Source organism: Schistocerca piceifrons, chromosome 6 (genome assembly GCF_021461385.2).
Source record: "Schistocerca piceifrons isolate TAMUIC-IGC-003096 chromosome 6, iqSchPice1.1, whole genome shotgun sequence".
Classification (NCBI taxonomy): domain Eukaryota; kingdom Metazoa; phylum Arthropoda; class Insecta; order Orthoptera; family Acrididae; genus Schistocerca; species Schistocerca piceifrons.
In genome coordinates, this window is record NC_060143.1 from 585,965,437 (window position 1) to 585,982,937 (window position 17,501).

General features: G+C 41.0%; 1 protein-coding gene across 1 annotated transcript in view; it reads left to right on the forward strand.

Moving 5' to 3' along the window:
• Window positions 1-17,501, forward strand: part of LOC124803474 (15-hydroxyprostaglandin dehydrogenase [NAD(+)]-like) — a 148,912-nt gene that overhangs the window by 42,658 nt on the left and 88,753 nt on the right. The window contains exon 2 of the mRNA XM_047264666.1: window positions 8,826-8,870. Coding sequence (XP_047120622.1) covers window positions 8,826-8,870 — 45 coding nt within the window. The remainder of the gene's footprint in view (window positions 1-8,825; window positions 8,871-17,501) is intronic.

The following is a 17,501-nucleotide window of genomic DNA, read 5'->3' on the forward strand; positions in this document are numbered from 1 at the left end:
GAAACGCGTCATCTACCTGGGAACCCTTGTCTATGGCCCTCTGAGTCTCGTGGACGAATAGCGCGAGCAGGACTGGCAAGAGGATCTTTGCATTATTGTAACAAAAAAAGAGATCTGTACGTCTGGAGAAGGTACCTTGAAAACCAGGAATCGCATCAACAAAATGTTTTTCAGGTCAAGACTATTACTAGATAAATTTCGCAATGCATTTAGGAAAAAGATGTCGATCCACGATGTTAACATATAGCAGCGGAACTTTCAGGCCACAGTGGAAGAGGGACTAGAAACGTTTAAAGCATCTGCTGGGTGGTTGTCGCTTTCAAGAAGAAACAAAATATTTCGCAAAGTATAATCCATGTTGTTATAGCTAAAAATCTCGGTAATGAGGCACATATATTTACTACATATGAAGAGTTTCTGACTATCAACAGAGCTATTATAGGAATGGTCGGGAGACAGAAAGTGCGCAATATGGATCAGAGCGGTTTTAATCGAGAAACCACGTCCGGGCGATCTCCTGCCAAAAAAGGGACGAAAGGCGTCGGTCGACACAGTGGTGCAGTCCATCAGGAACACGACAGACCCGTGCAGAATAGTCGTGATGCCAACGCTGTCTGCAGAAGGACACGTGATGTCACCTCTGTTTGTAGTTTTAAAAGAGTCGACCGGGACGTTTGGGCCGCGAGTCAATCGGAGTTCATTTCATGCGGACAATCTTCTAGTGATCGCCTCATTCTGGAAAAGTCAAGTAGGAAACTTTACCCATGTGGTGACAGGAAATATTTTCTAAAATCGTACATGACAGCAGAACAAGCCACATTTCCAAGCCACAAAAGCTTGCCAGTGCATGAAGAGAACGGAGAAGAAGATACTGCACTTTCTGTACTGACGATACTACTAAGTGGAACAAAATACCGTCAACCCGCCGTGTATCTGGATTTGGCATATTTACCGGTCTTGTCAGCAGGTTTACCAGCTCAGCGCCACTTCTGGGCGTCGCTGTGAACTTCGACCGGCATAACGACATCCTTCACATGCAACCTTTTCTCCACAGGCAGCTACATGCAGCAGTATTGCGGCCAGTCCTCCAACAGGCGTGGTATCGAAGCGGCTGCTTTGAAGATCCAGATAAATACTGTCTTGACGTTTGTAACGTGATTTGTTTATTGCGTCAAAGTGGGTAGTTTCTGAGATGTAGCTGGTGGCAGAGAACTCTTTGTTTTGAACACTTCTATGTTGCGATTCACAAATGCAGTGTAAATGAATAAAACGAGTGAGTGTGTCATTAAACAAGTTGCATAGCACTGTTTAGTTATTAACATGGGTGGCATGCTTTATTTTCTCTGGATTGTAAACCTGACTCTGTTAAAGTGAAATAAATCTGCGCCGGCCGTTGTGGCCGAGCGATTCTAAGCGCTTCAATCCGGAACCGCGCTGCTGCTACAATCGCAGGTTCGAATCCTGCCTCGGGCATGGATGTGTGTGATGTCTTTAGGCTGGTTAGATTTAAGTAGTTCTGAGTCTAGGGGACTGATGACCTCAGATGTTAAGTTCCATAGTGCTCAGAGCAATTTAAACCAAATACATCTGCAGGAGTTGCGTTGTTCTTCAATAGAGGCGCATTGGCTGTCACTGCCGTACTGTAGTTGGTACTCCGACGTGAAGGGGGAGCTGTGGGGCGGAGCGAGTGACAAACAAGCAGTGCCCGCACCTGGCTTTAAAAGCCGTACCCTCAGAAGGTCGTTACTGTGAACTACCGGAATAAATGCCCAAATTTTCATGCGCACATTCGGTAAAGTGCAACGCTCGCTTATAAAACCGGAGAAAAGCTAACTTGGTCATTGACTTGGGATTAGTGATTAATGAGTTCAGAAACAGATTTGGAAATCAACGCATCTGAAACGTCACTAGTCCTCCAGGAGGGCAGACGGCTCCCTTGTTCTGAATTTCTGAACTCGACGAAATATTTATAGCATTCGCGCTTCTGGAGACGAAAATCGTCGGCCTTTTTCCGGCGGATGGCTCCCTTGTTGCCCAAAGCAGTATATCTCTGTAGACAGCCTCCTTACCTGCTGTTAACGCACGAACCACAGAAAAGCTTGTGTCTCTTAGGGGGGCCCTGACATGCCCATTGTGTACTGCGTGATAATACTTTGTCACTATATTGCGCGGAAGTGCGGAACCAAGAACGACCTAATATTTTTGCGCAATATTTATACCCGGGACGCATTAGTTAGAATTATAGTTGCGCTCTGACAGAACTACGGTTCGATGGTTGTGGTATACCACATAAATGACGTAGTAGATGGTAGTATTGTTGGTAGTATTGTTAGCATTGGTAGGGAAGAAAACATAAATTAATGTATAACAAAGAAATTGGGAACGACGACTTCTCTTTGTTTTTTGTTTGTTTTGCACATAATCAGAATCGCACGTCATTGAGTCCCATTGTGTATTTTATATCATCATAGAAAATTAATTACATTTTATAAGTGATAAAAATTAGTTGATCGCGTAACTTCTGCGCCTTTGTGTAACCAAACCAATTACTTTCGATGAAAATACAATTTACATGCAGAAACATTATGTATATATAGTACTCAGTAGAACGTTGTTCATCATGATCAGAGGAAAGAGCTCCCTGTTTAATCGATAAATGTGAAAGATGTTTATATAAATAACAGAAACGTGTTTTATACAAGTTCGAGGAAGTACTGAAGCGATGTTTGATATATCTTTGTTTTGCATTTCTTTTATTTTACCGTTTTGTTGAGTAAATTGCGCTTCCTAGCTCTATATGATAAGTTTGTACTGCTTATTTTTATTTTTACATCAACGTTCCTCTGTTTCATGTTGAAAATCAACAATTTTCAAATAAAACCTAATCTAAACACCAACAATTTCAATTTTGCCCAAATATTGTTCACTTTTAAGTAATAGACAGAAGGGTAGCTACGCAGGACAAAAATGTTTAGTAGGTTACCCGGCCCTTTATATATTCTCACTTAGTTTCTACACGGTTGACAGCTTCCTGTTTTTATAGGAATCTGGTAAGAGACTGATCGTATACGCAAAGAAAGCCATCGTCATGAGGTACTGGGTATGCAACATATTTAACGGACGAGTAACTTTAGTACGGCCTCAACCTCTAGAGACATGAAACCAAACTTTCAGAGGAAGAACTGGAAAATTGGTAATATTTCACTTCTCGGTATCACTAAAAGCCAATAATTAGTAAAAAAAATTATCATCCAATACATGATCTACATGTCATGTCATGATACAGCAGGTCTCTGTCGAGCAAAAATAAGCGTAGCCAATGTATCAAATGTGATAAATCTGATCTCTATGAAGCTAAAACAGTAAAATGTATAAAATGCTTATTTATTTCTTTTGTAGGCTTTTTAAGGACTTTTGTATTTGGGAATGTTAATTAACAGAATTCAGAGCTCGTATACACTATTTATTTATTTTACCAAGGCTATTTATGAAACTAAAATATACAATATGTAAAAATGTCAAAGATACAATCATTTCATATACACTATTTATTTATTTATTCTACCAAGGCTATTTATGAAACTAAAAAATACAATATGTAAAAATGCCAAAGATACAATCATTTCAGAGACTAAATTTTGCAAAACAGCGTTCATTACATATTCTTATGTAATCATTTACATGATTACGTATATCTGAAGGTTACTGCTTCATATCTTTCCCTTCCGTCTGAAATATTTGGATCGACGGGCTCCAATAACACGTCCAGAATTTCTGAATCCGTCAGACTTAAGAACCACGTAAACTTACAATACAAACACTATTAAATTCTTTAATACTCGATCTATAGTCTTCGAAACTATTCATTTTCTCATTTACAGCAAATAAGATATACCAGACAAACTGCATTTATTTTAAATCATTCACACATGTGTAAACATAACTGAGCCGATAAAGTGCAAAATGTAGTCATACAGTCCGGTAGCGTTAAATTTCATACAGTACATTTACACATGTCGTGAGACTTGTACACACTTCCACAAAGCTAGAGCGAGACGTAAGTTGGGTATTTAAACTTACTTGCTTATATTTATCATGATTATTCCTCGTAAGTAATTATTTCTGTTTCTTTCATTTTCTTTCACGTGGCATCTTTATTCGCGCCCAAACACTGTGCTTTTCGGAAAGTGCTGCCACCTTCTTATGACTGCGAGAAACCGTAGTTAGAATTCTACCTTCGTTGCGAACATGTCAGTACCGAGACAATGTCGAACTCTTTCGAGTATGTATTGCGATTGAATTGCTCGTCCTGGAAAACACGAGTAGAGCTTAGGCAGAACGGATGAAATACGTTTGTAAGGCTCCCGGTAAACATTTCAATGGACCAGAGCCTCATTCTCAGCAGTCTTAGTTACAACTTAAACAAATAATCTGTGTAATATATCCTGTACGTTTGTTTTCTGTGTATTTCTCTATTGCGTCAACTGTTGAAAACGATATAAAACAGTTATATCCATGATTACTGAATGAAGGCACACATGATCTTGATGTCTGTGGTGTGACAACTGCTACAAGACAAGAAAGACATGTACGCTCACTGATCTTATTTGCCAAGTCTGAAAACTGCTATAAGTAAAATAAACATTTCTGCTTGCAGTTTCCCCTGCCACTGCAGAAAACGGGGTATCTGGCGTTTCCTAAACAGTCAGGAATACTTCGTATGCTACTTTTTTCTATCATTCATCCTCCAGGACACTTCCTGATATTTTATCGTTTACTTTCTCCAGGCTTTTGCGGAAATTTGGTTGGAGCGAAATGAATTTGCCTCGGTCTCGCCAGGAACCACCGTTTATTGCGCAATACTACCCCTGCTCGATACTATTCGTTGCTCAATACATTAAGCGAGCGTCAACATTTTTAAAGCTCTGCAGACTTCTTCAACACATTGCGACAACCGACAGTAACGCTCTCAGACGGTGAATGTTACTGCGCAGTACTGAGTGTTGCTCAATAAATTTCGAGCGCATGAGGGCCCCTTTAGATTTGTTGGTCAGATAGATTTCTGGAGAAAGCCTGTGATGGACATGTTCACTATCGGTCGCATTTTTAGTGGCCTGACACACACACACGCACACACACACCCCTGAATGGGGCTGTTGTAGAGAGTGGCACTCGGTACGCGAGCAGGTGCCGTGTGTCGCCATGTGTGCGACACGCCGTTCTTCTTCTCGCGCTCAGTATTTATTGCGCAGTAATGTTGTGTCAATACATTGCGCGGAAGGTCGAGGACAAGAACGGCACAGTGTTGTTGTGCAATATTTATGACTGGGGCACATGAGTTAGACTCCAGCTTTCATAGCGAACACGTCGGCGTTCGACAATGTGGGACTCGCGTGTACTTTGACTGCACTCACCGCGACCTGCAAAAACAACAGCGAGAGGAGGCGGCAAAACTGGCTCGGAAGGCGTTCTACTTGCAACCGTACTAAGATGCTAAGCAAACCTGCAACGGAACCAGACGACTATCGGAGATTTTTAAATACGAACTACGAATAAGGCGGCCGCGGTGGCCGAGCGGTTGTAGGCGCTTTAGTCAGGATGACCTCAGATGTTAAGTCCCGTAGTGCTCAGAGCCATTCGAACCATTTTGAACTAGGAATAGTTGAATTAACTGCCAAACCTCGTTACACCTTATAAATTCAGAAAAGATTCATATACTTGTCGGATTTCGCTTTCCAAAACGCTGGAAATGATCTATAAACCTGAAAAGAGTAGATAAATTACTGTAGAGAATCGGTAGGTAGTTCTGTTAGATACTCGTATTTCTACAATAAATAATTCGAGTTTCTGAAACGAACAAATAAGCAGTTGCAGTATCATTTCCCCGCACTTAAAACGCTTTTGTCGAATGTTTCCACAGCTAATTACCGAGTAAGAATTAAATGTGTAATCGAGCTGCTCCTCTGAATGCACTTCAACAGATGATTGCCTTGCCCGTCTTTCGCAATGTTTTCGTATTCATACGGCGTCGCTAAATCAGATGTTTATACGTCCACAAATCACGTAGTCTCGGCAGGAACGTGCCGTATATTATACATCACCCTTACATGATACAGTGTGATGCACGATATACTGAGCTGGTATCAACACAGTATGTAGCATAAAGAACCATCCGATTTGGCATGTCTATATTTCTGAAACTAATAAACATATACAATGATTTTGTCTTTCGATGACCAGGAAACTCAAAAAAATTTTTTTCTTACATTTTCATAGGTGTACATTATACCACCTTGAGGTGAACGGCATATGTCGTGCGGTATTCGAATTGTTCCCACACTGCAGGGAGCATTTCTCGTGTTACAGCTTCCGCAGCTATTGTTATGCGATATCTCAGTTCATTCATTGTTATTGGTAATGGAAGCACATAAACAGAGTGTTCTATAAACCTCCACAAGGAATAAACACGTACAGTCAGGTCCGGTGACCTTGGAGGCCAGTAATATAAGGCTGAATCATTTCGTCCAGTGTGGCCGACCCATCATTCAGTAATCCTTTGATTTAAAAGTTCTCACACTTCCCACTGCCATTGTGGCGGTGCCACATCCTGTTGGTAAATGAAATCGTTCGGATCAGTCTCCAACTGTGAGAAAAGAAAGTTCCCAACTATATCGAGATATGTGCTTCCTGTAACAGTATTCTCGGCCAAGAAAAGTGAAAAATGGACAATACAACGCCAAGCGGAGAGGCCACGCGGTTTCAGGCGTCTTGTCACGGACTGCGCGGCCCCTCCCGCCGGAGGTTCGAGTCTTCCCTCGGGCATGGATGTGTGTTTTGTTCTTAGCATAGGTTAGTTTAAATTAGTTCAAGTAGTGCACAAGTCTAGGGACCGATGACCTACGCAGTTCGATGGCTTAGGAATTCACACATTTGAACATTTGAAACTGCACAAAACACATTAAATTTTGGAGAGTCTCTCACATTATGACGGTTCACCCTCCAATTTAAATGGAATGTTGCCTCGTCACTAAACACTAAGCATGGAAGGAAAGAGCCATCCCCCGTCTCGCAAACAACGAAAATACAAAACTCCACACGTTGTTGTTTGTCACTTTCACGAAGAGCTTGCAGTAGCTGAATTTTGTGTGATTTAATGCGTAAACGTCGACGCAACACCCACCACACGCACATCGGGGGCCATGTTGAGCTGTCGAGATGCATGGCCAACGGATTTCTGCGGACTTGGTGTGAAAGTGTGGCGGATGCCTTCGACGTCTGTGTCAGACACTCGGAGACGGCCCGGCGGTTTGCCTTTGCACAAACGACCTGTTTCTCGGAATTGTTAATGCCATCGTCTAAAGCTCTGTGCTGTAGGATAATCCACACCGTACCTGGTACGGAAGTCACGGTGAACAGTTCTTACCGACCTGCACTGCGCTAAAACGTAGAACACAAAACACTTTCTGTTGTCCTGACACCAATTTTACTAGAACTGAAGTGGACGCATACTGTTGCTACCTAGAGAGAACCATGGTAAACTCGAGAATTTGCTCTTTCCAACAGTACGTTGTTCACGCACATGCTCAAATAACATAATAGTTATGATTTTTTAAAATTGGATGATTTTATTTTATATATCCCGTATTTCTGTGGCACTGCAGTCTCCTGCAGTGCCGGCCGGTGTGGCCGAGAGGTTCTAGGCACTTCAGTTTGGAACCGCGAGACCGCTACGGCCGCAGGTTCGAATCCTGCCTCGGGCATGGATGTGTGTGATGTCCTTCGGTTAGTTAGGTTTAAGTAGTTCTAAGGTCTAGGGGACTGATGACCTCAGATGTTGAGTCCCATAGTGCTCAGAGCCATTTGAACCATTCTCCTGCAGTACGACACCCACACGGTCAATATTATTGCGCAGTACTCAGTATAGCGCAGTAAAACCTAAACGTGTGAGGGTCTCTTTGTCTGTCACACTTACAACGTTAGTATGAATAAGTTTAATATAATATCGCGTACTCATTGTTGCAGACGATCTGTTGCAGCCGTAGTCCTGGTTTCGTACACATCTACTGTAAGATTTAACTATAAAGTTAAATGAATATTTAATCCAGTGTAATGTCTTAACAGAGTGTTTACTACGATTTCAAAGAAAATCAAGACATCTTTACAAAACTTAAATACGTAGCACCATACTTACAATAATGAAATGAATCTTAGTTACCTGCTTTCTGTCCAAATAGTCACAAAGTGCTGACTGGCTATGCCAATATGGCTATATATATATATATATATATATATATATAACCTAAACAATCCCGAACAATCCTCGGCATTGTTTAAAATGATTTTCTCACTAAATCACAATTAAAATATTCATCCTAAAACCAATGACACATTTCAATAATTACCTTAGCTCCCATAGAATAAATACATAATACATTCCACAAGCATATTATATTTCATATGTATACAAATGCATAAAATTATTTCGTTGACAATGGTTTTCTTGTATTTATATATTGCAAATGATACAGGTTATAAAAAAATGTTCCTACCAATTAACGGACTTGTACAAGTTAGCGAAATTATTATTTTGTAGTTAGTTTTTTCGTACACTTTCCACAAGTACATATTTGCCTACACCTCTACGTCAGAAATTACTGTTTATGGTTAAAATTTACGTGTTGAAATAGGTTTCAATTAGACTGTTGCGTTTCACGCTCACGTCGCCGATTGATTTAAAACTGCAGCTATAAATAGGTGAACACCGCCTCGCTAGCGAGCGTCTGGCGGTGAGGCAAACGACTGAGGGTGCGGATGTGACGTTGCAGGGCGTGGTCCTGGCTGACCTGTCGGAGGAGGCGGGGGCGGCGGCAGTGGCGGACCTGGCGGCGGTGGTGGCGGCGGCAGCGGGCAGCGAGCGCGGCCGCGCCGTCTTCCAGCGCACCGACGTGACGAAGCCGCAGCACCTGCGAGGTAGCGACGCTGCCCTCCGCTCAGCTCCACTCCAGCTCACTTCCACCCGAAAACTTGTGGACAACACATTCTGACAGGAACGTAACTTTTTCCATCTTGAAGCACCCACCAGTGAGGTATTTATTATACTTCGTGGAGGCGTCCGTTACATGCACTCCGTCTTCAGGCCACGAGTGGCCCACCGGGACCATCCGACCGCCGTGTCATCCTCAGTTGAGGATGCGGATAGGAGGGGCGTGTGGTCGGCACACTGCTCTCCCGGTCGTTATGATGGTATTCTTGACCGAAGCCGCTACTATTCGGTCGAGTAGCTCCTCAGTTGGCATATGAGGCTGAGTGCACCCCGAAAAATGGCAACAGCACATGGCGGCTGGATGGTCACCCATCCAAGTGCCGGCCACGCCCGACATCGCTTAACTTCGGTGATCTCACGGAAACCGGTGTATCCACTGCGGCAGGACCGTTGCCCGTCCGTTACATAACGGGTGTTAAATGGTAAAACTCGTACTGCATTCGGAATGACGCTCATCGCCACCGTCACCGGTATGAGGTGTGACCCACACAGCCACCAACACGCTGCTGTGTTCGTTGAGGCAACAGTCTCCAAATGGTCTGAAACCGAGCGACCGCTACGGTCGCAGGTTCGATTCCTGCCTCGGGCATGAATGTGTGTGATGTCCATCGGTTAGTTAGGTTTAAGTAGTTCTAAGTTCTGGGGGACTGATGACATCAGAAGTTAAGTCCCATAGTGCTCAGAGCCATTTGAACTAGTCTCCAGATATCCTGAGGAATTTCTTGCCGTGCCTGAAACACACGCTGTGTCACTTTACGGACATTGCTGGCTGCACGCTGCTATGAAAGTGTGAGGCGAAGAACAGTGCATAAGTAAGCAAAAATTATTACTGCAGCACAATGATGATCAGTAAACGAAATCCAGCAGCACTGTTGATTGCTGCAGTTTCTCTACTTTTGGTACACTAAATCGGTTGTTAGGTATTAAAAAATAAACAGCAGAATTACATTTAACTGCAATGTCACACATTTTCCTACGGTATGGGGTAATTATCCACAGTGGTTGCAGAATTGTGCACTTGAGAAAGGAAGCTTATGTTAACCGTGCACAAGTGAAAATAATCGCCACTTAAAATATCTACTTGTTTCGGTTAGGAAACAAGTCATTTAAATGTACACTGGTGTGCAAAGCTTAAGGACGAAAGCAGCTTCCGCATGATGTACTACTGTCAAGTAGTTGTAGCTCGATGAAACGGGACAAAAGATAGAAAGAACTTCTACAGTATAGTGTAGAACGTCTCTGAATGAAATACGTGATTTCGTTCGTAGCTGGTTTTTCCAAACAAATGTGGTACATATTTCAGAACAAAATACAGTCTTCAATTGCACAATTAGCAAATTTACTTCGCTATACCGGTTTGAGCAGAAGATGCTGACATCTGCTATACCAACATTAAACTTCCCAAGATGACAGATTAATTTGTTGAAACTATAGTGAAACAAATTTCCTAATTCTCAACTGACAATAGAATTTTATTTTGGGAAGAAATACACATTGCATATTTGTTTCAGTTACCTTCTGTACTTTACTGCCTCGCGAGATTACCCGAGCGGTCTACGGCGCTCCATTCATGGAGTGTGCGGCTGGTCCCGTCGGAGGTTGGAGTCCTCCCTCGGGCATGGGTGTGTGTGTTTGTCCTCAGGATAATTTAGGCTGAGTAGTGTGTAAGCTTAGGGACTGATGACCTTAGCAGTTAAGTCCCATAAGATTTCACACACATTTGAACATTTTTTTGTACTTTACTGTAGCGGTTCTTTCTATGTATGGTCCATGTTTGATAGAACTATCTTACTTTGTAGTGACACTTGGCGCGAGAAATAGTGTCGCCCTTACGTTTTGCTCACCAGTGTACGTAAACAGTAAAAAGAAATATACGAGGGTCATTCAATAATTAAAGAGACAAACTGGTCTGGGGAAAAAACTGTTAGTAGGACAAGTTTGGTATTGCGATGGGTTTAAGTTCGCATCACTGGGATGAGCCATGATCAGCTGATGTATGAAAGTTGTTTTGTTTATAGCCTCAAGAATACATTTCAAGATGGCAAGTCCGCTTGAAACGTCCACATTAGTTGAACAACGTTCTGTTATTCGTTTTTTACTTGCTGAAGACGAGAAACCAGTGAACATATACTGTAGAGTGTCCAAAGTTTAAGGTGAAGGTTGTATGAATAGTGCAAATTTTTACAAGTGGGTAGATCAGTTCAAAAATGGTCGCGACTCAGTGACTGACAAACATCGTTCTGGCCGGCCAGTTGCAGTTTCAGTTCCCTCACTCTAAAGTCGAATTTATGATGTTATTCGTGCCGACCGCCGTGTGACTGTGGAAATGATAGTTGATAGGGTTCAAGTTAGTACTGGTACCGTTCATAACACTATCTGTAACAAGCTAAAGTAACGCAAAGCATGTGCAAGATGAGTCCGAAAGGAGTTGTCGCGGCTACACAAGGAAACAAGGTTGAGAGTGTGCACAGAGCTAAAGGAAGATTGTGAAAGAGAAGGTGAGCACTTCCTCAACAAAATTTTAATTTGTGATGAAACTTGGGTTCACTATTACGAGCCAGAATCAAAAAGACGAAGCATGGAGTGGAAGCACACGAACTCACCAGTCAAGAAAGAACTCAAAACCCAAGCATCAGCAGGAAAAGTCATGTTATCGGTGTTTTGGGATGCTGAAGGTGCAGTTTTTTTGTGGTTATCTCGAAGAGCGGCGTACAGTGATCAGCAAATACTACTCGGATTTGCTTTTAAAGAAGATGAAGCCAGCGAGGAGAGAGAGACGTCGTGGATCACAGAGAAGAGGTGTGAGTCTCCAGCAAGACAACGCACGTCCTCATATTGCTCAACTAACCCGTGACACCATCGACAAAAAGGATTGGGAAGTACTGTCTCATCCCTGATTTAGCACCTAGTGATTTCCATTTCTTTGGTGCACTGAAGCAGGCATTGGGTGGGAAGAAGTCCCTGGACAACGAGGACCTGAAAAAGTTTGTGGAAAATTGGTTCAAACATAAAGATAAAGAGTTCTTTGCAGCCGCAGTAAGAAAGCTTGTAGCCCGTTGGAACTAGTGTATAAATGTTCAAGGGGATTATGTTTAAAAGTAGAAAAAGTGTTGTAAAAACTATTGTAAACGCTTTTTTCTCCAAACCAATTTGTCTCTTTAAATAATGAATGACCCTCGTATAATCTCTTTAATTTTCACATTTCGATAATTTTTAGAATGTTCATTACTTCATTTCTTGGCTGTGCAGTCACCCTGAACAGAATCTTTGCGTCTCCTTTGCAGGATACGCAGCACGATCCCATGCACAGCACCCAACACACCTGTTCCTCAATTCTTTTTCTTTGCCCTCTTCTCCACAGACTCAACATCACTCCCTAGGTTTTTTACCACAAGTAGGCAGTGTATTCAGTGCGCCTGTAAACTGGTTATCGCAATCATCAATAACATATTAAATGCTAGGAACAACCGATACCTCTGATGACTGGTGCTTCCCACTTACTTTGGGTTTTCTTTTTTCTCTTTTCGAACTGTTCAGTAAAGCACACACAAACACACACACACACACACACACACACACACAAACACACACACACAGCTTCATCACTCTTGTTGTTCAACCAAGTCTGTTGTTTTTTCATTCCTCATTTTGTACTGCACATCAACTTCTTCCAGCTTCTTGTTTCACGGTGATACGCACGTGTTCTCTTCAGCGCATTTCATACTAACGCTAACTTTGTTAAACTGTTATGCTAAGAAAGCATATCCGTGGAATGATACAACGAATTACAGGTTTTAATAACATTCTTAATCAAAAGTAACCAAGTAAGAACTAACTAGAAATAGGTCTGTTTTGTTTGAATTCTACAGCTCAAATGGCGACTGTCTTCTTGCTCCTCTTTATTAACTATTGGAAACAGAAGAGGGTTGCAGTAATCGGACGTCGCCATGTTTACCGTGAGCTTCAAATACTGAATGTGTACGATTACTTGTTCTGCACATTACTGAGCGTGTACTACTAAGACTCTCAAACAATTAAATGTAGCTATTACTGCTCTTTGTGTAACTGCTATTCTTGGAAACGAACGCATTAACCTTGTGACATTCCACTCAATAACGTCTTATGGAATAATTTTCTGGGGTAACTCACCACTTAGAAAGTATCCATTGCACAAAAGCGAAAGGTAGGAATAATGTGTGGTGTTCAACTACAGACGTCTTCAAGGACCTTGACACTTAAACTGCTCCGTCACGATAAGTATATCCGCTATTGAAATTCGTCATAAAGAATCTATCAGAATTTGAGAGAAAAATGACCGTTATTATACATTATTAAAGCTGTGAGTGGCTCAGAAAGGAGTTCAATATGCATCCACAGAAGTCTTTGATCCTTTGCTCAGTAACATAAAATGTCTGACAGACAGAAAAGCAAATTTTAGATCTAAACTAAAGTCGTTTCTCCGGGACAGCTCCTTCTATTCCATGGAGGAAAATCCTGTTTAAAAACTGATAGCCTTTAAAAACAAGAAAAAAAGACTTTCTTTTAAGTGTACTTGCCTGAGCAGGATTAAAAAAAAGCGTGTTTCTTAATTGTAACACTAACCGTGTACATATATCCTGTAAACTAATTCGTTCCACGTCGTATCGATGAAACAACACAACTCTCCCCTGCGTCTTCTAGTTGCATTCAAGACGAAATCTGGAGTTGACGGTATTGAGTGACCGGGATGGCAATCAAGGATCTGCACATCCCTAAGGAATTCGTGATGTGAACAGCAATGCCTTGCATTATCTTGCTACAGTATAGCATTGGGTACCCTGATCATGAAGGCTACGACAAGAGGGGTTAGCATACTTTCTAAATACTGGCTACCATTCTGCATCCCTTCAACAGTTACATCAGTCCTGTTGTCACATCCAATTCTTCTTCACGCCATGATTCCAGAAGTTGGAGAGGTATTTAGCTTCAAGAATTGCTGCTTCCAGTGACCTGTCACCAGGTCGCCTATGGACATAATGGCGTCGATATAGTAGTAAGACTAGTAGCAGTTTTATTCATCTACAGATCATTTTTACAAGGATACTGGACAGGCCTTGATAATACAATTTAAGAACAATAGATACAATGTAATTCGTACGTACTGGCATTTAAATACTTATGGATCAAGTTTGGCAAGGATGGGACGAATAGTCGGCCGTGACTTTATACTAGGAACCATCCCTGCATTTGCCTGAAGTAATTTAGGGAAACCACGGAAGACGTAAATCAGGATGGTTGGGTGAAGAGTGAAGCTTCCACTCTCCCGAATCCAAGGCAAGTCTGTTTAAAACAGCACTATTTATCCCTAGTGCGCAATACTATTTTCCAAAGAAGTTCTTTGATTATGTAAAAGAGTAGCGCCACATTGTTCATTCATTTCTCACTTCCAACCCCTGCTCACATTACACACAGGTTATTTCATAACTCAACACTACACGCAAAAATCAGCTGATGTCAGGACCATGCTGACGAAGGCTGCGTTTCATGCTGTGTACCGTAACTTCCGATTTGCTAGCCTGAAAAACTGGTTCGACATCCCTCTGCAACGAGTGAGATGTTGAGCTCAGAAACAATATAAGGTGCTGGTATTATAAATTGCGTAGCTTTGGGAGTAAGTTTTTCTACAAAATAAAAAAGAGGAGGAAGAAACATAGTGTGAAAGTTATGGGAAATGTTATGTATTTTCTTGCCGTTATTATTACTTTTTTGTCTTACATTTTTTTACCAAGCTCTTACTTCGTGTTATCTAAGTATTCCTTCACTGTCGCTTAACAGTCTTTTTAACAGAATTTTTGAATAAGTTTGGTTTAGTGACCTTTTTAATCCCATTAAGGCAATTTATTGTACAGTTTTACTTCTTAATAAGAATGCTATTTTGAGTTTTATGTTTATTCTTTCTTGGTTCGTTCTTTCTTGGTTTATTCTTTCTTGGCTCAGTCTAGATCCTGCTCCATGGTTATGGACAGAACCTGTCTGTGTAGTAATTGTCATTTTTACATATAATATGTACAACTAATTGGTATTGTACTCACATAGTGTACTTTAAATCCTCAGTGTTTTGAACAAATTTTTACAATAGCTCTTTTCTGTAATATTAGAAACTGTGTTTATATTTTGTACACTTGTTCCCCAGAGAAGAAGTTCATAACTAACAACTGAGTCCACATATGGACAGTATGGAACTAAAAGACAGCCGCTGTTACACACCGACAATAGAACTCTAAGGGCATAACATGCTGACGACATTGTGTTTGCAAGTATCTTCCAGTGTTCACTCCATATCAACAGAGAATGAATATTCATTCGTAGCAATTTTGGGTTTATTACACAGTCTACAGAAATGCCATCGGTATTTAATTTAACAGTCTCATTTTCCCTCTTCAGAACTGAAATTAATTACGTTTATTTTCTTTACGTTCAATGTAATTTTATTACATAATGACCAATTGTAAACTTTCTAGAGGGTTTCATTTGCTTACTCTGCAAGGATTTCTCTTGTCTTCTCAGTGACTATAATACTGCTGTCATCAAAAAAGGACATTATTGAAGTACATCAGGAACGATATTAGTCCTAATATATTACCCCGAGGAACTTCTATGTTTATGTACTCTGTTTCTGGTAATTGTTTTACTAAAAGTTTAACTCATTTGAGGTATGCATTACCTCTACTAGTCTACCTGTCATTAGCTGCACCTCTTATTCCAGTTGCTTCTAGCTGGTTTGATAGTATCTTATGGTCAGCAGTAACAAAAGCCTTACAAAGATCTAAAAATATGCATGTGACACACCCATCTTTGGGATAAGTTCTGCTATGACTGTTCTGTACTTCTACCACTTCAGAAAACTGCGATTCACTGGAAAGGTTGCATTTATTCAAGTAACTCATTAATCTGTCTTTCATACGGTAGGCCAAAATTTCACGGGTTTCAAAGGATTCCAAACCAGCCCTCCCTGCACTGTTACAGGCAACGAAAGCAACAGTTATCCATCCATTACCCAAACTCGAAGAAGATGAAGTTTTCATTAGAGAGAAATTAAACCTCGCACCACAAAACAATGTAGGTCCATTTAAAAGAACAAATTGAGCAGTTTTACCTACTCCGCGTACTTCGTTCTTTTTTCCCTTCGAGGAAGATGCGGAAGCACCAAGAGTACCGTCCACATTTACAAGTGTCTTGTAGACAAGCAATCGTCGGCGACGACGATAACAACGTCTACGAACCATTCTAAGAAGCAGTGCCTCAGTGGCTTCTTAGAATGGTTCGTAGACGTTGTTATCGTCGTCGCCGACGATTGCTTGTCTACAAGACACTTGTAAATGTGGACGGTACTCTTGGTGCTTCCGCATCTTCCTCGAAGGGAAAAAAGAACGAAGTACGCGGAGTAGGTAAAACTGCTCAATTTGTTCTTTTAAATGGACCTACATTGTTTTGTGGTGCGAGGTTTAATTTCTCTCTAATGAAAACTTCATCTTCTTCGAGTTTGGGTAATGGATGGATAACTGTTGCTTTCGTTGCCTGTAACAGTGCAGGGAGGGCTGGTTTGGAATCCTTTGAAACCCGTGAAATTTTGGCCTACCGTACTATACCTGTATCAGAGATTATTATCTCTGGTGAGGGTTCCTACATTATGCCACATTTTTCAGAATATTGACAATCGGGAAATGGGCTGTTAGTTTTCTATGTCCTCGGCATTAGATTTCTTTAGCAGAAATACGTTTCTTGACTGTTTTAAATTCTCTGGAAATTCCCTGATGTGAATGATTCATTTATTATTTTTGTTAAAGGAGCTTGTGTATTCTATGTGCATTCTTTCACCATAAACATTGGTTCTTCGCCTAAGCTTACTGACTTTTTATTTTTTAGGTTTTGTTCAGTTTTATTGATTTCATGTTCTGCGGTTGGTAGTAACATTATTGAACGTTGTGCATAATTATCCCTTATCGGTATGCTATTATGACTTACTTCGTCTCTCCCTGGTTCCTTTTTAATGACATCCCAGACTGCTTTACTTTTCCCACAGCATTGTACTATGACTTTGCCATTAAAGGATTTTTGAAGCAATCGGCATCTTGCTATGAATTTTTTTATAGTTATGATAGAAATTTAAGAACTTTGATTCACTGTGAACCTTTTTCAAAGAACTGAGGTACTGAAGTGTTTGGGAAGCGTCTCTAACACCTGCTATTATTCAACTGCTTTTGTGGGACATTGATACTGATGTGGACACTTTTGAAAATGTTATTTCAAAGTTCAGTTTAAATATGTTGAGAATTTAAGGAATTTCACATTTCAATTGGTTTCTTTATACACTTAATTCCAAGTTTGGTTTGATAGTTGTCTTGAGAAATCGTATGTGTTGATTTCTGATGTATATCTTTTGCAGCCTGGAGTTGACGAATTTTTCCATATCCTATTT